Source organism: Camelus dromedarius, chromosome 4 (genome assembly GCF_036321535.1).
Source record: "Camelus dromedarius isolate mCamDro1 chromosome 4, mCamDro1.pat, whole genome shotgun sequence".
Lineage (NCBI taxonomy): Eukaryota > Metazoa > Chordata > Mammalia > Artiodactyla > Camelidae > Camelus > Camelus dromedarius.
The window spans coordinates 31305592-31332441 of NC_087439.1; the positions used below are offsets into that span (position 1 = coordinate 31305592).

Consider the following 26850-nt stretch of genomic DNA (forward strand, 5'->3'; position numbering starts at 1 on the left):
TGTGTGAATAGTAATTATAATTAACCTTTTCTAAAAGAAAAGGCGTGTGTAACAGTATATAATAGGGTAACAATTAACTCATCTTTTTTTTTCTTTTTACTCAAAGCATAAAGCAGAGACAATATTTTATCCCAGGTTAACATGCAACTTAAAAAAAAGTTAATATAATTTTAAACATGGAAATTCACCAGTAAAATCATATTTCTCATTTTCCCACAAGTATACCTTACTTAACATTATTCCTTTATTTCATTATAAACAAAGTCCTACTACTGGTCACCTGACCCAATACCTTACAGTTATGGAGCCTGACATTTCAGTCAGTTAGGGACACAAGGGTTATGTTACAAGTATAATGAAGTAACACACCTGAAAAGCAGCTGATTGCACTGCTTCACCAACGGAGAGGTCCCTACACCATCTGCCACTCTGTCCCAACCTGAGCGCAAACATAAATATCCCCCAGCCACCCAGGAAGCTGTCTTGTCAAGAAGACCCTGAAGCATTATTTCCCTAGGTACCTAACATGTCAGCACTGATGAAACACAAAAGCACCCAAGTGCTCTAAGATCATCACTTTTTGGAATATTCCTTGAGTGTAAAATTTTCCTAGGATATAGAGAAACATAAGGTAACAAAATGATAAAGAGATAAGACAAATTTCCCACCTCTTCTTGCCTACAAAGCTTGAGTCAAAACCTTTTATCATATTAGAAATTCCAATACAACAAACCTAAAAGTTTTCAAAAGGTTTCTAATTTGTTGTTAAATGCAGCTTCAACTACGTCAATATACATAGAGCACAAATGTCAATATACAGAGACTAGCTCGAATACACTTTCATCCAGGTTTCTCTAGGAAAATACAATAAGCAAGGAAGATTAATATCTACAAGATGAGTTTGTCACATTTAAAAATCAATAGTTAGTAAAATGTATTTCAAGCACAAATTAAAATTAATATACATTTTTTTCATCTCTAGCAACCAAAAGAGCCCTCATTAGACATAATTATAGCTTCCTCTTCAATGTGTTATCTTGTGTTACATTAACCCAGAAAACATCTTTAAAAGTGCTCTGCAGGTATCACCTCCTCTCAAGGAACCACAGAGGGACATACATAAGAAAAGCTACTTTAATCTGAAGGATTAGTTTCAGGCAAAAATAATTAGAGGAATTCTTTCTATCACCAACATAAGAAGTTTTGGAAGAGAACAGTATATATTACGATAATTAAAATCATATATACATTTCACTTTCCATGCAAGATGATTTAAAATATAAACAAAATGTAACTGTGAATCACTGAAAATTCAGTCAAGCCTTTGCCCTCAGTTTACAGTCATGTTCTATGGTTAGGGAGGGACGGAGGAAGGAAGACAGAGAGGGAGGGAAGAAGGAAGAGACAGAGGGAGGGAGGGAGGAAGGAAGGAAGGAAGAAAGGATATATGAGAAACATAATAAAGTTCTATCAAGTATTTTGTTTTCTAAGGAGAATCGAAAGAGGAAGGACTTTGGTATGTTGACACATAAAGTGGCTCAAGATCTAAATATGATTCAAAATTACTAACCACTAAGTATGAGAAGAATTAAGAGACTCCTCCTACACAAGCAACACATTTTTACTAAGGTTTTAAAACACCCAATAGAATTTTGTCTGTTTAAATTATTTAAAAAAAACAGAAATAGAGTTCAGTTTTCTAGTCTCTGCATTAACTAACACTGGGATAATGAAATATTTGTATTAAGAAAGAGAAAAAATGGTTTCGTTCATGCTTCCTTACCCTATGGTTTATTCAGAATTATGATAGGTATTCTCCATTTCAAGGCTTTTTAATCAAACAAAGCAAAAAAGCTGTGACTTGAAAACCCTCAGGGCTGTATCATCAGTAAGCCAAGCACATATAATACCATAGAAAACACATATAATTTATTAGATGGACTTAAAAATCAACACAAATCAATTTTAGGCACTTCTTGAGTACAGACTATGGGAATTTTCTACCAAAGAACAGAATATCTAGCAGGCAAGACCATAAAGATTTAAATTTCAGTTTTTAGAATAATACACAAAGGCCAGACAACTGATAAGAAACATTGCATAATTTACCCAACTGTATTCTCTTACAATTTCTTCATAATTCCACACACAATTTTAGGGTTCAATGGAAGCAGTCACTCTTTAGCATTCGAAGTTTTAAAATTCTGTCTTTCTTTCCTTTACTCCACCATTCTGGTCTTAATATGATCATATATTCTTTGAGGGAGCATAATATAGAAGTTTCATTTTTGTATAAGTGTAACATTAAAAAAGTATTTTCTATATTATGCCTGCATCTACACAGTGTCAATACATGATGATTAATACTTTTGACATCTTTTAAAGTCTATTTCAACAGGTTCATTTTGTAAAAATAGGCTTCTCATTATTAATTCCTTTAGACAGCTAATGTTTATCTTAGTTCTTTAGGTAAACGAGAAAAAAATGGAATGTGATCTACAGTTTTAAGGATGGGGGGATGTCTTCATGTTAAACACTACATATGAATTTGGTTTGGTGTCTTTTTCCAACTCAAACTATTTGTACTGATATTCTTCAAAACGTAACCCATTTTTGGTAATGGGAAGATAATACACATTTAACTTTATCCCTTTCATGTCTAACTGGTAGCTCAAGGAGCTGGCAGAGTCTAGGTACTTCTCTTATCTTTCTGAATCGACTTTTCAGCATATGAAGCTAAAATTAAGAAGTATTAAAATGTTAAATACAGTATAATTTAAAGGACTCTACTGGTATTTATATGCTGTGCACACAGCAAGCCAGTCTTGTGATGTACTCAATTCTGACAATACTCTCCAATGAGTGAAGTGCAAATCAATGAATCAAGCCAGTGGTGGGAGGACAGCAAAAAACTAGAGAACCTACTTAGAAATTAGTAGTTTGGGGAACAATGGATATAGGTAAAGTTGAGAATATCTCCAAGACCAAGACAGCATATCTTCATTGACAGGGAACAAAGATACAGGAGGATGGCTGAGCTATGGGAAAGCCAATCCTCAAGCAAGAAGTTCCAGATTATACTTGGACAGTGGGAAGTTTCAGAGTTAAGTCATGCAAAGAAACCTTGTCTCTACCCAGCCTTGAAAAGTGGATTGATTCCAGGATACAACTGGGCAATTGAGAGAAGATGACCCAAAGTCCACAGATAATACGGGATGTGCTGCCATCCCCTACATACAAAATTTACAGATATATTCTCAAAAAATGTCAGCAGAGAAAACTAGAAAGCTGTCTAGTTTTTCTATTTACAGTAATATAAACAAATTTTGAGGTTGTCTGTACTGTATGTGGTTGCTGTAGTCACAGCAAGAATTGCAAAGTGCCTGTAAGAGGGGACAACAGAATCCCATTTCTAGGCATCTTAATACTATACACTCAGACAAAAAAGAAAAGGACATCTCAGGGCCTTCCTGACTTTCCTTAAGTGCCCTGCACTTCTCTGTGATCTCAGTCACTACCTGTTAGGCACTTCTCGAAGACCAGAAAAGAGAAATTCCTCTTCTATTCCATACCATGATCCTAAAATCATTTTAATTACCTGCATTAAAAATGCCAGACAGCAGTGCTGAAGCACTTTTTTATTCTTAAGGCAAAATGTCATACTCCCTCCCCACCTTCCCCTGCCTCCCAAACCACCTGCCTCCATTGTATTCTTTGCCCATTATGAGGGCCAAAGAAGATAGAACTGAAAATGTCAAACAAGAATCCTCATTATAATGTGTAAGATATACTTTCTAAATGGTATATGACAAAATTAAACATATTTAAAGGCTTATAGCAACATGGTTACTTTTACCAAGATACCAAGAGAAGTAATATGACTTTCAAAATTAGTATCAAACACAGAATATGTAAATCCAGCCACATGTACAAAGGTATGAAGCTTTGTTCTTTGCAAAGCTGAGCATAATAACCCTAAATAAGATGTTTGTTTACACCCAAAAGTAGCATATTAAAAAACCAAAAGCTTTGCCCTTTGCTTAATTCTACTTAAACTACACATAAATCGCCAACAAGACTATTCATGAGGCTCTACGTGTTATTTGGAAGTAATACTGTTAAAATGATTTTGCTATATTTTCATACATGAATTAAAAACATTTTTCTCCATTATAATTTTGGTTTTATGCACAAGTATAAAGGTACCACCCTTATTTCTAGTGCTTGGCCTAGAGGATAGAATATGACCAAAAAAACATGTTTTGTAAATGTGGTATAAGATTTCATGCACTCTTATGATGCCATGTCAATCACTAAACCAACCGTAACAATGTAGGGCATGCTTTAAACATCCAATTAAGAATAAATTTTGGCCAACACCATGATGACAAGGGAATGTGCTGGTATACTGTTGAACCGATGTGGCAGCAACCCAAGGGACTAAACCATGATTATTCAAATTAAAAGATAAAAAGGATAAAAGATGTCTTTGCTGGGCTATTTTACAGAAAATTTGTCTCTGATGACACTGCAACATCTACAAAATAGACTTGGGTTTTTAACATACAAGCAACTCCTTATAGTGATCTGAAGAAGTATGAGGACATATGAACAAATAAAGCTTAGTAATTAAGATTTACTTTTGTAAAAGCAAGTTGACAAATATTAAAAGGTTATACTTGTATTTTGAACATTATAATATAAAACACAAAACATCCTATGTTAAACACTGACCTGCCATGTCTGACTTGGATTTATATAATGAGTATTTTATATTTTATAGAAAGGAACTTTCAAAGTTTTGTCAATGCTTATAGTATATACTATTATTTCTCATGAAAATCTTTGAAATCTAAAAGGCTGGTATTAAAAGTAGTTTTTTTTCCTTGAATATTCTAAAGCATGCCAGTTTTGGATTAGCCATCAGATTTTCAGGGAATGAAAGATATACCAACAGAGTACACAAGAATATGATTTAACACATTTAGGGTAAGTTTGTTTTCAGTTGCAAAAGAAGTATCTTAGACTTTCAGATGCTGGAAAAAACAAAAACAAAAACAAAACCCTAACAAATATAAAAGGTTTTGGGGCCAAGTTACTTCTTAGTGAAAATAAAACATTAAGTTGATCAATTTTTAAACCAAATTCTTAAAAGCATTAAAAAAAGGTTTGTATTCTTTAACTGTCAAACAATGCATTATGGAGTGAGCAGATAAAAGAAAACTTACAAACCACAAAAAAAAATCTCAACTATTTCAACTCTTAAGATAAGAAATAAGAAACTTTCAAATTAAGAAATTATCTTTGTTGCTTAGAAAATATGCTTTACATTTCATCTCAAATTCACTTTAAATGCTTGACCTATAATTTAATATCTAAGAAGACTTTGGCTAAATTATTTGATAATATTTATAGGGTGACATTTCTCTGGATAGATATATTTCACACAACAGCTTCCAATTAATGCTAAAAAAAATCACTTAATGACTTTAATCACAAGTAATGATTGACTGATTGATGGATTAATAATTTACTCAGTAATTTAGATGGCATAAGGTCCAATAAAGGGAACAATCCGATAACTGCTCAACATGCAATTCTGTCCATTAGTAATACTAAGTCAAGAATATGATAGATTTTCCACTCAGCTGGATTACCTGTTTCCATGTATGTGATTTGGTCAACAAAAAATTAGGTAGACAATGCCAAGTTTTTTCCTTTTTCTGCCTTTCTTTTTCTTTTTTTTTTTTTTAAAGAGCAGCTCAGTGAGTTGGGGGGTTGATTAGTCTGATACAGAGAACATACGGCAAGTACAAAATGGCAGTTACCACCAATGCCAGTACTCATCTCACTATGGTTATAACTAAGGATATTATTAAATTGTGTGTTACTCGCTTTTTTAGAACATAAATCAAAGCCATTAACTGGAACTTGAGGTATATACACAATACATAAACAACCTTAGGCAAAATATTTTTCATAAGTAACATTACACTTTAAAATATTGGAAACTGAGTAACTGTGCTGATTTGTATTTTGACTTAATGGAACAAGAGGAGAACAACATTCAACTAGGGAGGGTTATACTAATAATAAAGCTCTTAAAGTTAAAAATGTCTTCCTCTCCCTTTGTACTTACCACAGGCTACACAACATCCTGAGAGGATTCATTATGAGAAAAGTGTCAATCACAGCTTTAAGACTTTGCTTTGGAAGGAACTAATGAGAAAGCAGATTGGAAGGTGAGATTCATCTTTGTTTTCAAATAAGTGGTCTTAATTTTTCTTCTTATAGAAAAAGTTTAAATGTTTAATTCAGTTTATTATAAATATATCTAAACCATTAAGTTTTGCAGCTTTCATGTAAAGTCCAGCACTTTATACAAAGTCTATGAGAAGAGGTCAGTAGAGATCATCTAATCTTAAGCCGTGACATCATCCATTCAAGTCCTTGGCATAATCTATAAAGAAAATAAAATCTTTTGATTAAATTCTCAACTAAAAAGCTATGAACAGTAAACTAAAAGTAGAGATCATTTTTCATCTACCTAAACAACAAAGATTAAAAAATCAGTAAGACTTAATGTCAGCGCTATGGCAGTGACGCCATACTCTCATACACAGCACACCTGTGCTTTTTGGTTCTGTTCTGTCTCTGGTGCTGAGAACACTGCCTGCCACATGAAAGGGGCTCAACAATTATATAGTGAGTGCCCATAGACAGTAATTTAGCAATCAGTTTCAAAATATTTAAAGTGTCAATACTCTCTACCCCTTTCTCCACTTTTAGAAATATATCCTAAAAAGTGATCAGAGATAATGACAGGTTTATGTATAAAACTGTTCACAAAAGCATTCTCAATAGGAAAAAGTAAAATTTAAGTGCCTAACAATAGAGAAAAAAATGTGACAAATTATGGAACATTCATATGATGAAATATGAAACATTTCCTTTCAAAGACTATTTTACAATGTGATGAAATTCTCATGACATAAATGAAGTAGAAATGGCAGGATAATGAATGTATAGTAGAGTTGTTCAAACAAATTACACACACAATATTCATGTTATATCTGTATATTAAAAAAATCTGAAGGAAATAAAATCTCATATCACTACCACCAGTTATCACTGAACGATGGGTAATTGAGCATAATCCAATTCCTTACTTTTAAATGTCTGATAGGAAATTATACAAATTTTAAGAATAATAGGCGTGTAAGTTATTTAATTCCAAACTGTTAAAGGTACAGTAGTTACCTAATAGGAAACTAGAAATTGCCCTAAGCACTTAATATCCATTATCCTAATTAACCTTCACAACACTAAGACCAGAACTCTTTCCATATTACAGAGGGAGCCCAGGCTTAGGGAGATTAGCAAGTGGCAGAGATGGCAGTCAAAATGTTGACCAATACCAAAACCAAGAATTTAGATCAAGGTGGTCAGACTACACAGGGAAACATCCTTCCCTAAACCAAACATTTCCACTTTCTAACTGCTGCAAATGGAAGTCTACATAAACCCCAAACTGAAAAGACACCATCATCTGTTGATTTCTTCTTTTAAAAATAAAACTGTCAGAGTTCATACGTAACCTAACTAATAATGTATTTTCCACACAATTACTCAAAGTATGTAAGTTAAATCTTTTATCAGTCTTACATGATTTGTCTTTGTTGTCAAATTTAGCATTATAATCAGTGCTTCTGCTTAAAGATCTTTGATAAAGATATATAAAGATATATCTATATCTACATATGTATCTTGACATGTATTAAACTATTTGACAAAGAAATATGTAAAAGATATTTTTACTTAAATGAGTACATGGACAATTGTTACTATCTGTGATTTAAAAAAAATTAATAGATTCACTTTTTTGAGGTTCCAATTATGCTCTTCCAAATGTCTGTAATCAGTTAATAATGTCTTCTATTTCACTAAGATGGGACTTAATCTCCAATTTAACTTTTTTTTTTCTCTGCTTTTAAACATATACATTAAGGATTCTAAATAAAGTTCTTAAATTTGGGGTTGAGGTTCTTCAGGTGTCAGGAAAGGGCAGAAGCTTGTGGCATGGATAGATGAGTTAACAGCAAGTGGCAGAAATTCTCCTCCTTTCAAGACCATGGTAAAGGGTAAACCAAATAATATTGACACTATCTATCTGTGCCCTAAGTTTCTGCCCTTTTCAATACCTGAGTTGAAATTCAACCCCAATGTAACACCTCTATTCAGAATACTTCACCTCCAATTTAACTCTTTTCCTTCTGCTTTTAAATACACAGATCTACCATATTTTAGAAAAATAACTACAACAAAAACTTTAGCTTGCTCATCCTTTTAGCTTTTTAAAATCTTATTTCTTATCTCCTTTATTCCATCTCTCATAATAGCAGATTCCCCTGGTCCTCGACATCACAATTAACAATGCTGACAACCGGTGCCTTCTCAAAGTCCTTTCATCTCTGGGCATTAGTCTTGGGCAAAATTTTACTGCAAGTACCTACCTTTCACTCCAGAGCCAAGGACCTTCAAGCCATACTCTCTCCAATTCTAACTTTTGTATTTTTTTAAGTGTAGTAACTCACTCTTGACAACAGTGGTGGCGTATCCCCAAACTCGTCTCACATGCAAAATCTTCTATTTCAGCTTCTTTATGCATAAAGTATGAATTAAAAACAACTGGTCTACATGATTGTTAGGAGTAAATGACACACTCTGTAGAAAGGACCCAAGACACAGGACAATCTTAGCAAGTGTCAGTTCCTTTCTTATACTGTAAGTCCCATCAACAGTGTAAGAACTGTCTCTTGACTTCTCCAGCTCTCATGACACTCCCACTCCTCTGAACTCCTACAGCAACTCTGTCATCCACAGGCTCACCTGTGGATGACAGTTCAGTTCAGTTTACATGTATTCTGTGTATGTTGCGGGTCTAATTCTTTACAGAATCAAGCTAAGAACTCTCTCATTGTAGACATGGACTATGTCTTAACCTCTCTAACTTACAAAGTTTTGTACATGGTAACATTAAATATTTGATTTTAAGGAGAAATAACATGTTTCAAAGCTAAATACATGCAATTCATGATGAAGACACCTTACCCCTCGCCAGTAAGAGCACAGCATGCCTGGATATGCCACTGGTGATCTTTAATAGAAGTTAGTTTCAAAAACTGGGAGATTTCTGCTACAGTCATGCATTCCTTAACATCTTGTTTATTAGCAAAAATCAGCAATCCAGCTTTCCTCAGGTCCTATAAAAGCAAACAAAACTATAAGGGCCAGTCCATTTTTTCTGTAACATTTTCCAACTTAATTAACAGAATATATTTGATAATCTTTGTAAGCTAGAATTTCTCAACTACTTGACATAAAATTATCACAGCCCTTATGATAGAAAGCAAACTTCAAACTGAACATATTTTAAATAAGTCAGTCCATATTTGTATAGATTTACTTTTTTTTTTTATAAAATGACATTTTTATGATTCGAAGTGCTGTATTTAACAAAATCACGTCTTCTGATAAAATACACATCTAACCCTTCCCCCAACCCCAAACTAGGCTTCAGTGGCTACTAAAACAAAATTCTACCCCAACCTATACTTTAGATATATGTTTATACCTAAAGTTACCATCTTCTAGGTGCATATGAAATAAACTAATTCATTATATACAGTATAAACCTTAGGGCCTTAGGACTTAATTCTCAGTTGAGAGGTGCTATTCTTAAAGCAATCCTAGTCATCTTCTGAGACCTAGCTCTTCTATATTTGTGCATGAAGATTTCTTAGATTTGAATATTTGATAGGGTTTTTTTAGATTGGCATTGAACTTATCAAATTTCCCAACTGCATAGTAAGTTCTACCACTTTTATGCTTTGATTCTGAGGTAAGTTCTTTAACGTTTCTGAATCTCTTCCTCATAACTAACATTTATTGAATATCTAATCTGAGCAAGACACCCATCATACTAACCATTTCCCAAATAAAATCTCTTTAATCCCCACAAGACTGCTACAAGGCTTTACTATTCCCATTTTACAGATGAGGAAACTAAGGCTCAGATGTAAGTAACTCATACAAGGTCATATAACTACTCAATAATAGAGCCAGGTTTGAGCTGAGATCTTCCTACTATAGCTGCTGCCCCTCTTCTGTAAAATGCTGAGATCACCATCTACCTCCTGGGTTTGTGGTCTGAATGAGTGAATTACTACATTAAAGTGCTTAGTTCAGTACCTAGCTTTGGTGACAGTTCAAATGTTAGTGTACTTACTGCTCTGCAAATGAGAATTAGCTTTACCCTTGTGCATTCCCCCAACTGACTGACCTAACACTTTACTCACAAAGCCGGCCAAAAGTTCTTGGTCTCCTTTTGCAGTACTATACCTTTCCCTCTCCCAACCATTTTTACAGCCAACGTCTTCCCTGACAACCTATGGAAAGTTATAGAACTTTTCCTCATAAAAATGCACATGCAAAAAAAATTATATACAATCTTAGGGTGTTAATAGATATCCTAAAATCCATTCTTGGATCCTAAGCTAAGAAATGATAATGGCTATACTCAACAAGCAGATTAAACTCATAAAATTCCACTTGTATATAGAGAGAGATACTGAGAAAACTAAGGTTTTGGTGCTATGTTTGCAAGTTCTCCCAGCTGTGTTGAATGCTATCTTCTTAGAGATTTTAGTTGAATATTTTGGTTTTAATTATGTGTATAGATGTTTGAAGCAAGAAAGTCTTCAGTAGGTTTAAACAAACACTGCTCCATATTATTTTACTCTTGTTAGAATACAGTTTCAATGACTTCTTTGATTCTTTTTGATGTAAATAAAAAATATAAGTGGTAAATTTCTTACTTGGTTAAAAGGAGTTGTGTAATATGCTTTATATAACAATGGAGACTGACTTACTCACAGTGCCCTCTGCAGGATGGCAATTACGCTACTACAGTTAATGACTGTCACCTCAAGAGCTTGGTCAGAAAGAGATACTCTAGAACTTTTAAGTTTTAAGGGTTTATGTTCACTTTGGTTCACCTATAGTTCAGTTCACCTATCTACAAAGAAGGCAAAAATTTGAAGGGACAAACTGTAGCTAGTATACATATACATTATCAAGGATATGGATATTTTTTCTCTTATCCTAATCAGAAAATGGAACAATTATCAACAGTTGATATATAGCTGAGTCACTGAGTAGGTGGACTTCCTATGTCATTTAATTCCGATTGTCCTATCATTTAGGTTTCACTATCTCTTGCCACTGTGTGTTGAAATCTTTTATATAGGTCAGGATTGCCAATGCTGGCATGTTCAAAGAACAAACTCTAGAGATACCTGACATTGGAAATACCTAGCATAAGTTGGGACGCAGAGTTTATGCTATTTTATTTACAAGTATATATATTTATCACTTTTAGTAATGAAATTATTTGAAGAAGATCCTAGATGGATAATTGGAAAACACAAGAAATAAAATCATTATTAAAAGTTCTCAAAAAAATCCCCCATAAAACTGAATTCATACTGAAGGTAATTTTTCTAGATTTCATAGGCTCAAACTTTTTTATTAAAGGTTCTTGATTTTTTTTAACCTTTTTACCTACTTTTAAATATTTAGGAAGAAATAAAAGAAAATCTTCCTTTACCTTTTATTTAATAACCTCACAACAAATTATGTCTTATGATAGTAATAGAAAAGAGATATATTGGATTAAGGCTGTTCAACTTGACTTAAAAAGAAGTCAAAGTACAAGGTAAAAGTGGTGATCTTTCATACGTCTCTCATTTTAAACACTCTGAAAAACTTCTGATACATAGCACAGATTTCTGTTCTTAAGAGTCTAAAAATATTTTTAGTTTAGTCATGAAGATGAATAACAGCACATACAAAACATATTTACTTAGCATCTTCTATATGCCATATGTAGTTGTCAACTTGTTTCTCAAAGCTTCATCTGTGAAGATGATTCCTAGAAGTTGAGTCACTCTGAATACAATTCACCCATCTTATGTAATTGTTTAATTTCAGTGGCATTTTAATAAAGCTTAAGAAAACTAGGGTATCTTTCTAACGAAGTTTTAAATTAATTAATATCATTTCCAATGATAATCCTCTGTACAGTTAATCTATTCAAAATGCAAAGTGAAAGCCAATTTAGGTCTTATTGTTCAGGAAAACTCCTAGACCAAATTTATCTGTGATAAGTGAAACTAAAATTCTAAAACTGATTCCACAATCTTTCTGCTGCTTCTAGATACGTTCCCAATTTGGGAAGTGTCAAAATTATAAAGCAGGCATGGCCAGCAGATAAAGGATTTTTTTTTTTAAACTTGAAATAGTATCCTCATGAAAAAGTAGAAAGAACAAATGTCACAGAAATACCCCCCACACACATCTAACGCCAGAATCCTACTTACCTCATGGGCTAACATTTTGTAGAGTTCTTCTCTAGTTACAGAAATCCTTTCTCTGTCTGTACTGTCCACAACAACTATTACAAACTAAAATAATTACCAAAAAAATCATTAGTGATTGCAAAATTTGCTATCTGTAAAATTAATAAAGTGCTTATTTGATTTACAGGCTACAACCATCAAGAAATTAGAACCTTATGAGACGGTATGATTGGAAACCAGAGATACCCACCATACACTGTGAATCCTAAAAGTCTGATCCATCCCTAATTCAAATATAGTTACTAATTTTGAAGAGAAAATAAAAGACAATATGATGTTATCATTCTGTTAGACTACTCTAATATTCTAACCAAAATATAACACACATTTGTTTTCTAAATTAGTATCTTAAATGCTAATGGGCCTGTTTGCACTGTAAGTCAGTAAGATAAAAATATATTATGGTCCTAAATTTAAGTTGTTTCTAGACAGGTAATACTTAACATCAACTAAAAAATCTAAAAGGGTGTGTGTATGGAAACAAAGTGATGTGACAGAGAAATCAATTTAAAAAAAATCAACAAATTGAGAAAATAAATCTGTATCTAAAACCATGCTCTCTTCCAGCAGCCATAAATGGCACTTGCTACCTGCAAGCACAACTCTTTCCTGAACTGATGATAAGACTAGCCTCAGAAGACACAATCAAAGACTTGTAAAGGAGCTGTGCAGGACTGAGCTATAATGCACCTCTTCCTCAACTCCATGAATGCCAAAAAGCACCAGGGAAACAGGAGCAGATGTAGCCACTTTATGATGGCATTTGTGATGCCCGAGTTCATTCTGACTGCCTATTACGAGCACTACTTATTGTTTAGAACTAACTTTTCATTTCCAACTAAACCACTGTAATTTTCAGGGGCTTTTCAATTATTCAGATTTCATCAACCATAAGTTAGATAGGTAAGAGAGCTGCTACTTTACCTCTTCTCTTACTTGAGACCTTACTGATATGTGGCTTTATTACTGTAGGACCTGTTCTATTCCAAGCCTTTTGAATAAAGTTATTAATTTCCAAGGTGTTGCCATGAATTTGATACCTGCAGCATTATATATGAGTACTAACAATTTACACCTCTCCTTCTCCAACAGACATGATCAAAAGCCTAATGGAGTATTACGGGATCAGGCACTAGAGACACTTAACAGTGTCTTAATGATGTAATATTCATCCTTATATATATTTGGAGTCTTACTGACTTATAATCAGCACTACAAAAACAACTGTCACAGGCTTTCAACTTATAAGATCTATACAATGAAGCTCTCAAATGTCATAGGTCTGAAATTTCCTCTTTGAAAAAAATACGTAAGTAAAACATACGATTATGTCTAAATTGCTTTATAACCAAAAGAAAAAGAATTCTTTAATGTGCAGTTGTGCTGCATCAAAGAAAGAACACAGTAAAATTTTGGCCAGGATTCAAACCACCAGAGCTCTCTCATTTAACTAGGATTTACTCTATACAGACACAAATAAACAGTAAGAAAAAAGTGAAATTACAAACTGTAAAATGGAACTCTTTATAAAAATAATTACTTAAGACAGGCTCTGGGATCAATACATAATTAGACTAATCAATCACCAATCCTCCATAAAGCGGCTCAATGAGAATGGACATACAGAACAACGACCCTGAAAGAGGGAATCAAAGATTCCACTATGTTTAAACTCTACTTATACTAACATACTATGATATTTCAAAAACATTAACTACAAGAGTTCATATCTAGAAGGTGTTTCCCAAGCATTCTATTCATAGAAGGTTTAGTATATTAAGAAACATACCTCTGTGTTAGTATAGTAAGTATTCCAGGAAGAACGAAGAGATTCTTGGCCACCAATATCCCACATTAGAAAACGTGTATTATTAATCACTATCTCTTCTACATTACTTCCTATTGTAGGGGATGTATGTACAACTTCATTCATAGAACTGGGGAAAAAAGGATTCAAATATATTACAATTAGCAAGGAAGCTCTATTGTCTGAACATTTTTCAATTAAGGGATAAATCAGCATGACTTTCTTTTATATTTTATACCCAAATTTCCCTTTTCCACTAACTCGTAACTAAGGATTTAAACAGAGGTGGAACCTAGGAAGTGGACTATCTGCAATATTCTAGATTCATTTCAGGGAACTCTATAAACAAATATTTCTTTACTTTCTATAAGCAAAACAACTGAACAACATGCTCATTGTCATAAATGTTTAGCAGTCTAGAAACAGTTGCTTAAACTTGGCTCCTGGTTCATGGCTAACTTGCCTTCTTACAGCGTAACTTGGATTCCATATAATTTTCTATTGCTTTCATAAACCAAATACCACTCAAGCAGAAAAAGTAACTATAAACAATAAAATAGATTTACAGTAGTTAATACTTACAACTGGTAAAGGATGGTAGTTTTTCCTGCATTATCCAGCCCAACAATGATAACTTTGTGCTCTGAAAAAAAGAAAACACCAGTGATTTATCAATTTTATATAAAAATTTTAAAATTTCCCATTTCCATTCTTTCCAGCTATGGTATAATTCAGTGCATGGCACTTACCTTCCTGGAACTCAAAAGGATATCGCAGCAGACCAGCAGAAGTACGCCATTTGTCTAACCTCCCCATCCCCCTCATTCCACATAGAGAACAAAAGCACTATATTCTTTCTACTCTATGGAAGTCCACTCTCCGTAAAGTATCCTAAATGTAATCACAACAATTTACAAATAACTTAAGGTGTAAATATTTCACATTGGACTAAACCATTTAAGTTCTAAACGTGAATTTTAGGCATTAACTGGGTATGCACAGGTGACACGGGGTGAATGGGAAAGAAAAAAAGGTCAGTCTTTTAAATCTGCTGGCAAAAGGCCAGGCCCCATCACAGGTAATTGTAAGCTATCTGAGTACATGTGAACCGTAGGGCCCTTCTAACCAAATTTAAGGACCTGTGGCTATGGTGGCAGTGACTCCCTCCCCCCTTGGCTTCTATGGCATCACTTTACCCAAATTTTCTTCCTCTATCTCTTTATTATTTTTTCACTGACTCCTCTTCCTTGGGTCCTCCTTCAAACGTTCCTGTTTCCCAGAGTTGTCTTCTTGCACTCCTTTCACATTTTAGCAACACCATTTTAGGGCCCATCTATTGCCAGGCCATCTAAAAACTATTCCCAAAGCCAGCAGTGTGTGGAGGAAGCTAATCTCCAAAGATGGGCTTTGCACATTCATTCTCCCATATAGTTACCCTCGTGAATCTAGGCTGGTCTTATGACCCACTTTCAACCAACAGAATGCAGCAGAAGTGATGCTGTGTGATTTCCACACCTAGATCATCACAGACCTTGCAGCTGCTGCCTAGCTCTTGGACAGTCCCTCTGGGTTAAGGCAGACACCATATAACAAGTCTGACTACCCCAAGACTGCTAGGCAAATGAGTGAGGAAGTCCAGGCTAATCATGTGGCCTGACCTCGTGGAGGGAGGCACAGAGCTGCCCCCATCTGTTTCAGCCATTCCAGCTCAGTCGCCAGAGACACAAATAAAGAAGCCATCTTGGATATGCAGCCAGGTGGAGCTGAAGATGACTCCAGTTCAATCTGCCATCCAACTAGAGCCAACTGAGAATCCCAAGCCAGAACTTTCTAGCTGAGCTCAGTGAATTCAGAGAACCATGAGAAATTACAATAAATTACTGCTTTAAGTCACCAACTTTAGGAATGGCTTTTTACACAGCAATGGATAACAGAAGCAAGATGGAAAAATACATGTGATTACGTGGCCCCAGACAAATGACTTATTTTTCTAACCCTAGGTTTCTTCACTGTAAAACATGGACAACACTACCTATGTTTCAGGGTTATGTAATGATTAAGACAGTACATGGGCAGGGCATACCACCAAGAAAAACAGTTCCTAATCCATGTTCCCAAATCTTTCCTAAAGTCCAATCTACCCAGCAGATGGACACAGTGTCTCTCAACATATCCAAAACCCAATATTCAAACCTGTTCCTAATTCTATCCTACTTAATTTGCTTAATGATATTAGCATAACATCAGATGCTTTTGGAGTCCCTGCTCAACCCCAACATCTAATTTGTCACCAAATTCTATTGATTCTACCTCAGAAATATATCCTGAATCTGCTTCCTCCCCACTGTCCTAGTTGTAGTCCTCTTTATCTCTTATTGTACCCAAGTGGACTATCTCCAATTCACCTTTTTATTGTTTCTACAGTAATTTCTCAACATTATAAAGCTGATCATGCCACTTTCTTATTTAAATGATGCTTCTTCATTCTGACAGGAAGACAAGGTACAAGTTCTCAGCTTTGTAAATAAAGCCAGTCACAAATGAATAGGCTTCAGCTTTATGCCTCACCGCCACGTAGATTCAGGTGTTTAAGCTAGATTCAAGCCATTCTCCCCACATAAGTAGATAGATATGTTCACAGCAAACATTTCTTTACCTCTACTCATGTCTTTGACCTGTGCTGGAATTATCCTTCCCAATTCTCCATTTAGGGAATTTCTTCTAATCTTTTAAGGTTTAACTTCCCAAGAAAAACCACTTTCTCCTGCTCTTCTGCAACACCATTAACATAGCACGTATAATGATTTATAAGCACACTACTCTTCCTAGCTTCATGAGGCACCCTTCAAGTGTACAGATCACGTGCTAATCATCTTCATATTCTCAGTAACTACAACTTTTTCTGGCACAAGGTAGGCACTCAATAAATGCTGAATTAATATTCATTTTATAGATAATAAATGTTAAGGATTGTAGCACTTAAGAGTAAGCAGATCTTTAAGAAAAAGCTTTTGATGAACAACCACATGTCAACAAACTGGACAACCTAGAAGAAATGGACAAGTTTCTAGAAATACAGTCCACTAAAACTGAATCAAGAAGAAATAGATCATTTGAACAGACTCATCGTGAGAAGTGAAACAGAATCAGCAATAAAAATCCTCCCTGCAAACAGAAGTCCAGGACCAGATAGCTTTACTGCAGAATTCTACCAAACATATAAAGAACTCATACCGATCCTTCTCAAACTCTACCAAAAGATTGAAAAGGAGGTAATACTCCCAGAAACATTCTATGAAGCCACCAGCACCCTGATACCAAAACCAGACAAAGACACTACCAAAAAAGAAAATTACAGGCCAATATCATTGATGAACATAGATGCAAAAATCCTCAAAAAAATATTAGCAAATAGAATCCAACAACACATAAAAAAGATCATACACTATTATCAAGTTGGATTCATCCCAAGGACACAAGGATGGTTCAACATATTCAAATCAATCAATGTGGTACATCACATCAACAAAAAAAGGACAAAATTCACATGATTATCTTAATAGATGCAGAAAAGGCATTTGATAAAATTCAACACCGATTTATGATAAAAACTCTTACCAAAGTGCGTATAGAGGGAATACATCTCAACATAATAAAAGCTATTTATAACAAACCCACAGCCAGCATAATACTCAATGGTGAAAAGCTGAAAGACTTCTCACTAAAATCTGGAACAAGACCAGGATGCCCACTCCCACCACTTCAATTCAACATAGTATTGGAAGTCTTAGCCATAGCAGTCAGGCAAGAAAAAGAAATAAAAGACTTCAGACAATACTACAGAGCTACAGTAATCAAAACAGCATGGTACTGGCACAAAAAACCAGACATATGGATCAATGGAACAGAATAGAGCCCAGAAATAAAACTGCACATCTATGGTCAATTAATTTTCAACAAAGGAAGCAAAAATATATAATGGAGAAAAGACAGTCTCTCCAGCAAGTGGTGTTGGGAAAACTGGGCAGCAGCATGTAAATCAATGAAGTTAGAACACTCCCTCATACCATACACAAAGATAAACCCAAAATGGCTTAAACACTTAAATATAAGACACTATAAACCTAGAAGAAAACATAGGCAAAACATTTTCTAACATAATAAATTAAATAAATAAATAAAGTCAATCAAGGGAATGCAAGCTGAACAAATGAACAAATGAGGGGTTTTTAAGTGGTTAAAATATTTTAAAAAGAAAAAGAGAAGGAAAGAATCTCACATCAAACATTTGCAGAACCTAGAAAATCTCTGAGAAGCCACATGTTCTGTGAAGCAGTCTGAGATCTTTTTGGACTTTCACCTCTTCGTCTCACCCAGATTCCTACAAGCCACATTCAATGCCAACTTATATCCACTCCCTAAGACTTGTCTCTGAATTTTTGTGTGTTTTTATAATAAAGCACCAATGCCTGTTTTTAACAGCTTCCTAAGTTTAAGGTATAGCATGTGGGTCACAGTGAGAACTACAAGATTAAGACATAATTGTGCAATGGGCTCAAAGTTAAGGTGCCACTCAATGGTGAAAAGCCAGTTTCTCCCCAACAATAGGGGTAAATTATTCACACTGTCTAATACTAAGTCAACTCCTTTGAATATCCTTAGGTTCTTTCACCACCCCAGCCTGTTTCTCATGACCAGGATGGAGCAGCATTCTATGCAAAACACAAATTGTGTAGCTAAAAAGTGTTACCGTGCACTTCAAAACAAATACCCCACAGAACTTAAACTACAACTTGCATTCTAAGAGACAATGTTATGTTGGCAAATGTAATAAAACTTTTGGCTATTTAAATTCTTTGATGCATGTGATTTATGACAAGTTTACTGCTTAGTATGGTTTTTCTCTTAGAATATCTTTGCCACAGCATTCTTGCAGTTTCTCAGATAATCTAAAACAACTACACACTGTTACAGTACTTGGATGGAATTTTGAATTATCACTTAGGCTTTAGTTTCCTAATCAATACTTTACTGTTTGTCATGAAAATGCTTGTTTCTTTTCTTCATTTCTTTTTGATATACCCACGCAGCCTACCAGTTCCGTTTATTGCCAAGTTCTAAGAGTCAATATATATCCTTCCAACTACCTGTCAGTAAACTAAGCAAATAAATAAATAAATAAATAAATAAATAAATAAATAAATAAATAAATAAATAAATAAATAAATAAAAATTAAAAAAAAAGTCATTGTCATCCTGGAGGCCTTCTGTCTCTGTGAAGCATACCAAAACCAGAAAACACAAATACTAAGACAGATAAATTGAGTCATCCTGATTCTTCATTCTCACCACATACCCAAACTTTCACTAAGCCCCATTGATTGTCTCACACAGAGCAAAAAATTCCATTTCTGTCATGTTGACTATAGTTCTCTCAGATCTTAACACAGAACCTAGAATAAAGCATGTGCTTAATAAAGTATTAATGAATAAATAAATCAGATTTGGAAGGGAGATAATTGATCAGGTCACTATATATTAAAAATTCAGTTTGCAAAACCTGAAAGTATCAATAAAACACAAAGTTTGAAAATAAGCTTGCAATTTATAGCATGATAGTGAAGTTTCAGGAGGAAAAACAAAACAAAACAAAATGCCAAACTTCTCTTTTGCACTAAGAAATTGCTGAAGGAAAGCAACAATTATACACACAAAAGTAGAGCTCCAATTAGGAAACAGAAACCACATAGCAATTTGAACTTGCAAAGTTTAATTTAAAGAAAATAACGATTACAGGGGATTGGAGTAATGAGGGGTTGGCTAACAAGAAATAACTGAAGATTAAAGGAATGACAAATACACGGAGCATTCACAACCTCTCAGGCTGAGATAGAGCTTCCCCTACTTCCCCAGGACTGAGATGCAGACCTTGCTTAGGACCTGGCCGTGGCTCACTGAATGTCAGAGAAGCAGCTGTGTGGAGTTGTCAGAGGACTTTTCTGGAAATCCTCCCTCTAGGATGCTGGTTCACTGACTGGAGGGCCTACATCCTGAAACCAACTGAAGTGGGTGCTAGGGGAAGCAGCTGCTACCACTAGGCAGTGCAAAAGCAAGCCACTGGAGGAGGGGCTCACTCTGCAAGAGCAGGACAGAGCACACTACATCCAGGGAGAAAAACCCCCTCCTCCTGCAGTGTCCCTCCAATGCCGTCTACTGATAAAGCTTAACATTGTGCCAGCTGGCAAAAGAAACATATTTAAAGGATCCAGCTCCATATCCACAGAGCAGGCAAAAAGGGTGAATTTGTAGCTAACATTTTAAGAACTGGCACAGCTCACCCCTTTGGCTACTCAGCTTCTGTATGTACTCTTCTACGCATTTGAATTCCCACACAATGAAAAAAACAACAGAAGCAGAGGTGACTTTCCCAGCACCAGGTTCCTACAGCACAAACAGCTTCTCCAGAACTCACTCACAATGATACATTCCTTTTCGAAGAACCAATCAGTAGAATGAAACAAGGCTAACAATAGGGAAACTCCAAGACTTCTCTCATAGCTCAATTAGTGTCTGAAAGTTCTTCCTTTTATCTAACACAAATACTTCTTATACAAAGAAAGTTTTTGTTCTGTTTTGTTTCAAGGGCACTAACTTAAGCACTATAGGATCCTGGTTAAAATCTCTAAATGGTCTATCACTAAACTGAAGTGTCTTTAGCAAGTTACCTAATGTTTCTTGCCCTTTAAGGTAGGGAAAGGAGGGGAGGGTATAGCTCAAGTGGGGGAGAATATCTCACAGGGTTGTTTTTGAGAGTAAATCAGTCAAGTAAAGACAAAATCAACTGCATAAAACATGCAGAACCTAATTTTTCATGTCAGCGTTAACTGCTATTATTTTATTTATAAAGATGGAGTTAGATTATTTTCTGTCTCCCTACATAAAGACAGGGGGGTTGTCTGTTTTGTTTCCTATCTCCACCACCTAAAACAGTCCCTGGCACAAAATAGGTGCTCAAAAATACTTGTTTAATAAACAAATGAAGCACTGATCATAAGCCTTTCTATACTGAAAGATACTAATGGCAACTCTTCAAAGTTCTAAAGTTGTAAAGACTTAGTTTAACAACTGGGAAACAGCTAATAGGGGGAAACAATTCACAGGGGAAAAAATGGCACCAATCACTTTTTTAAGAAGACCAGTATCAGTGACATATTTCTACAGTGTTTTAACTCTGGCATTTACCAGCTGCATTGCCTAGGAAAATCATTCCATTGGAACCTCAGTTTCTTCTTTTCAGGGGAAGAGGACAATTACTTCAGAGGACTGTTGAAACTTTTTAAAAACTGACATATACACCAGCATCTAGGACAAAGTTTGTACCCTACTGATTTAAATATCACCTAAATGCAACCTCCGGTTTCTCAAGTCTGAGCAATACACAATTAGCTTTCACTGTGTAGTCAACCTAGCTAAGCTTAAACTGAAAAGGTTGTTCTAAAGGGAGTTCAGAAAAAGAGAGAGATGTCACGATTTCTTTCATGAGCATAGCAAATTCTGTAATTCCCTAAAATCTTCCAAGAATTTATTTGAAAAGAATATAGGATTGTGTTCTGTTTCTTCTGAAGGCAAAATAAAGCATCTAAGATATATCTAACACACACACACATACACATTCAATTTAATACAAAACTAAAAAGACCAACAAGGACCTGGCGTTAGATTTAATGGTGATTATTTTTTTAAAGTGACCCTACTGATAAGACAACCACATCATTTAACAGAAGAGAAACAGTTTATTCACATTTCCACAATATTAACATCTAAATTTCTAGAACTTAACTTCATTAATTCCTCTTACTATTAGTTTCCCAACAATGAAATAAATGTCCAGTCAAAAATCACCATAAAATACAGGTAACAAGAACACTACTCTTAGCGATTTTTAGTGGTAACAACGCACACATTATTTACTACTGGCAAGTAGCCGTTGGCAAAGTTCTAATTCATTCTTAAGTTACAGAAACAAATAATTTTATCATTGACTCAAATGAGAAAGTGGAGATATCTAAATTTTTGCAGTACTAGAGCTCAACTAACAGGGAAAGTCTTTCTAAATTTCACAGCAGAGTTGAAACACTAACTTTGCTAAAATAATACAAAATTATGGATATTAAAATTATGATAGATCTTATCTACTATAAGCACCATCAGTTTTACAGCAATGTTAAGTTTCACTTCTTGAGACCAAGAGATTTAAGTTTTCAAGACGTGTGGGCTTCAGTCATACAGTCAAGATCCCTGATGTTCTAGGTAAACCCCGAACGTTCTAGGTAGACCCAGAAAGATTAAGTGATGCCCACTTGCCCTCTCCCAACAGAAACAGCTAGCCAGACAGTGTAGGTTTCCCCAGTTTATGAAAATTATCCAGGTCTCCGAAAATCATTTGCAATATTGCTCTTCCACTTAGTATGTGATCTACACTATCATTTTTATTTTTTAAAAAGATACACTAGCGATCACAAGTCCCAGTTCTGCTCCCTTCCTATTGCCTTCTTTTTTTGGGGGGGAGGGGCTGCCTTTTTTTTTTTTTAATTTAAGTATAGTCAGTTTACAATCCATCGCCTTCTGTTAAGAGCAGCTGGATCATGAAGGAGGAGGTGGGGATGGCTGTACATAATAGATGTCACCATTCATTTACGTCTTTACTGGAAAACTTTGGGCTGTGACACCACCACTAGCTTCCACAAGAGGAAAACACAAACTAAATTACTGACAGCAGGGATGATGAATCACCCTACCTGAGTTAAGAAGAAACAAAAGTACACCAGTAATTATTTTGTATCTTAATGACTATGGCGTCTTCTTGTTAAACCTGTATCCTCTTTCCCCAGTTTTACATTTTATTTTGTAACAAATTTCAATAAATTTGATATGCATTTCAAGACAATAGTCTGAGTTTAGATGAACTTAAGCATGTCTTTATAATACACTCTATACCTAATAACTTACTAGATACCTACAGTTAACAAATGTCTCATATGATATGGTTTTTAAATGCTTGCAGTGAGACACTTTGACATTCTTAATCCAGCCCCAAACCCTCTACTTAAATAAGCAACACGAGTAGGAAAACGACCTTAAACTTAACCTTAAACACAGGTATAAATATGGCAAACGGGAGAGAGGACCATCAGTACTCAGGATGCATTAGAGTCTCCCCAAAGCGGGGTGGAGGTGCCGGGAAGGCTCATGAACCTGAGGTGCACTGTACAAGTCAAGAGCGATTCCTCACGTTTTCTGCATTCTGCAATCCTTGGTCGCTTGGTGGTGCGGCTGGGGCCACAACCTATAACCTTCATCCCAGAGAACCCCAGTATTTCTCCGTGGTGTGCAAACCCAACTGCTGAAGGAAAGAGGGCTGAAAGGCCAGGCTCAGGGCCGCCGGACGTGAGGCAAAAGTCTTTTTCCACTCCCAACCGAAATCGGAGCAATGGGTGTATTTGCGGAATGGATTTCTTAGGAAGGTCTCCTAAGACAAGAGGCAGGGAGTCGGGAACCTTTCCCGAGTTCCTGAGCTGGGAGTGGGATCGAATAGCCCCAGGCCCGCGTCCGCAGCAGCCCGCACCCAGCGCAGAGACCGCGCGCGACCGCGCCGCCCACACTCCGGAAGTATTCGGAGACCCCCACCCACTAGGCCAGGACTGACCCTCTCCCCCACCCGTACTCGCTCGGCCCGAGCCCCTCACCCTGGTGATTGAACAGTCTCCAAATCCTGGTGAAGAGAATTCCCATTCTCGGGCAGCGGACCCCCCTCCAGCCACCCGGACCGCCTGGCCTCCCCCGGCTCAGGCTCAACGGGAGGAGAGAGACGCGCCGAAGCCTCCGCCTCTGCCGCTGCTGCTCCCACGCTGGCCGCCGGCCCGCTTCCTAGGAACCGGAGGGAGGCCGAAGCCCAGGCCGCCTTGCCGCGTGCGAGGCCCCGCCGCTGCCGCCGCGGCTCTCGCCTGGCTCGCGGACATCGCCGCCGCGTTGTCTGCGACGAGCCTCGCGGGCCACCGTCCTCCCCCAGCTCCTCTCAGGCGGCTGCGGCGGCGGCGACCGGGGGGTGGGTCCGGGGGAGGGTAGGGGCGGGGCGCAGCAGACGGGAAGGCGCAAGCGTGCGGCCGGCGGGGCGGGGCCTGCGTTAGGGCGCCCGCCTGGCCCTCGTTTATTTGCGTAAGGAGACAACCTGTAGGAGGCGGACTGACCCCCTCGATTCGGGCAGTACGGGCTACGGGTTGGGGTAGGTGGTTCTCTCGACTGATTGCTTTGTTCTCCCCGCCGAGTTTTGTTGTTTTGTTTTTCTCTGCGTTTCTTCCACAGAGCCCTAATGTAAACGTGTTATTCAGTGCCCATTGCCCATCCCCAACCCTGCACGCACGCTACACTGCAAGTCCCACGTCCTGGCCTTCAAAAGGCATGGCATTCCATCCGGCTCTTTGAGGGAAGCTTGACACCTTTCTCAGACCTCTAGACCCCGACACCCAGCAGGTGACCTTACCTAGGGATCCGCCCTATGGCCGTCTTGTACCTCCGGGCTGTTCCCTCTCCAGTCTCCCTCCACTTTTAGATCTTTCTTAAGAGAAACAACAATCGTGATCAAGTCACTCCCACGTTTAAAATTTTTTTACTGTCCACTAAAGCTCTTTGAGCAGTAAAGTCCAAGTATCTTAGACACATACACGTTGTACTCCACGATTTGGCCATAACTGTCCTTTCCAGCTGTAACTTCCATTATTCCAAGTTGGTCAAACAGCTGGTCAAATGTCCTCTCTGCTCTTCCAGGCTTCTTACCTGTACATCTTGAACAGCTGTGTCCCGTACTAGGCAAGCGTCACACTGTATTTAATCAGCCCTCTACTGCAGAACACTGTTGAAAACTAGATTATAGATGAATCATTAGTTAACTTGATATCAGAGTTCTTGTCCCATGTGTTATCTTTTTAGCTGGCCAAGTTCCTTAAGCTCTCTAGGCCTCCGTTTTCACATATGTAAAAGAGCGTTTGTCTCGGGTCTTTCTTTGATTCTAGATCACCTGATGACTATGATTAGTCTCTACTCTTATTAGAGTCAAGAGGTGGGAAAAAAGAAACCAGCCCCTTCTAGTCTCCTTAACTTTGGTTAAAAGGAAAAGAAAGAAAAAGGGGGGGGGGGGGAGCTGTAAAAGGCATTTTGAATTGCTCTGTCCCCTGTTTGTAAGAACTGAATAAAATGAAACAAAATCAGCAATAAGCTACACCTTTCCACCCCAGTTTTTCTAGCCATGCACTGTCTCATCTCAATATGTAGAAAAATACCCCATTTGAGTAAGACCTCAAGATGGTCTACAGTGTTTCTTAGTTGTCTGAGCTAGAAAACTTGCACCTGGAAAACAAAGGGCAGCATTGAGGACTGTAACATGCCTCTTTTTGAAAAACTGTTCAAGAAAAAGTTCTTTGGTTTCTTTTGGGGCTTACGGCTAAAAAGCCAAAGTTTAGAGGAGACATATGAAGGGAAAGATGACTATATTAATCTATTGTAAATTATATTACAAATATAATCCATAATTTACAACATTTTAAATCTGCTATGTTTATATTTACATAATAAAGTACTCCCTAGGCTGTTTAGAAAAACTATTGTTTGCATAACCAATTTACATTAAATCTCTAATATTGCTGTAGTAATGCTTTTGCAGCTCTAAGACATTTTGCAAACTCCCCCCACATCTCTGTGAACTTATTAAATGGATGTCATACCATATTAACTTGCAAAGTTAGAGTTTCATATTTTGTCATATATGTGAAGGAAATGGTCTCCGAGATTATTTTCTAAGTGTCTCTCAAAAAAAAGGAGGGGAGATTTTTCCTAATACAGTCTTGTCCAACTATAGGACCCATGGCTGAAATACAAATTTGGAACTACTATAGAAGTAATTGGGAATATTGGTTCCATAGTATGAAACTATTTGTAAAAACAGACTCCTTATAAGACTTTTTGAAGAATAATTTATTCATGATTATAATGATAGCAAAACATCATTGGAGAGACTTCTGCTTCCCTCTGTAAGAGAGCAGGATGGTCTGGAATTGCCCTCCTACCACTAATAAATAGGAAACCAGGCAAAATATGGAAAACAACAGTTTTCAGATATCAGACAACACCCAGCACAGGACTATGATCCCTGATAAGAGACCCAAATGGGACAAGTTTTATCAGTATGTGGATTTTCTGCCTGGAGGTAATTCCAGCCAACTACAGAAAGAGTGGGTACTCAGAGTCTGGCAATCTCCTTGAGTTAAAGACATAGATCAGCATTCCAAGAGATCAAGGCAGCTAGAATTTGTGAAGCAGAGTGATTGAAAGGGGAAAGCTATCCAGAGAAAAGCTCCAGAAACCTACATAGGTTGAGCTATTGAGTTTTTGGCTGCATGTCAATCTGTATGTGTGTAGGAGTAAGCCAGTATGAGAGGCTAGCCAATAACAATTTGAGGGGAAAAAACAAGTACCAGGGAGCTGTGAAACAAGTAATTCCTAGAGTTTACA

General features: G+C 36.5%; 1 protein-coding gene across 1 annotated transcript; it reads right to left on the minus strand.

Annotated features, from left to right (window-relative positions):
- On the minus strand, nt 1-24359 carry ARL5A (ADP ribosylation factor like GTPase 5A). Its single transcript, XM_010985626.3, has 6 exons — nt 24033-24359; nt 14869-14929; nt 14269-14416; nt 12441-12524; nt 9112-9263; nt 1-6460 (listed from the first exon to the last, which is right to left on the minus strand). Exons 1-6 carry the CDS (start codon nt 24076-24078, stop codon nt 6412-6414), a joined length of 540 nt encoding a protein of 179 aa, XP_010983928.1. The 5' UTR covers nt 24079-24359; the 3' UTR covers nt 1-6411.
- Nucleotides 24360-26850: the final 2491 nt, after the last annotated feature.

Bases quoted from the DNA above. Each gene is read 5' to 3' on its own strand.
- ARL5A (XM_010985626.3), bottom strand. From the start codon at position 24,078: ATGGGAATTCTCTTCACCAGGATTTGGAGACTGTTCAATCACCAGG. The intron at 12,525-14,268 runs GTATGTTTCTTA...TAATTATTTTAG, and splicing joins CTTACTATACTAACACAGAG to TTTGTAATAGTTGTTGTGGA. The intron at 9,264-12,440 runs GTAAGTAGGATT...TTGCTTTTATAG, and splicing joins ACAAAATGTTAGCCCATGAG to GACCTGAGGAAAGCTGGATT.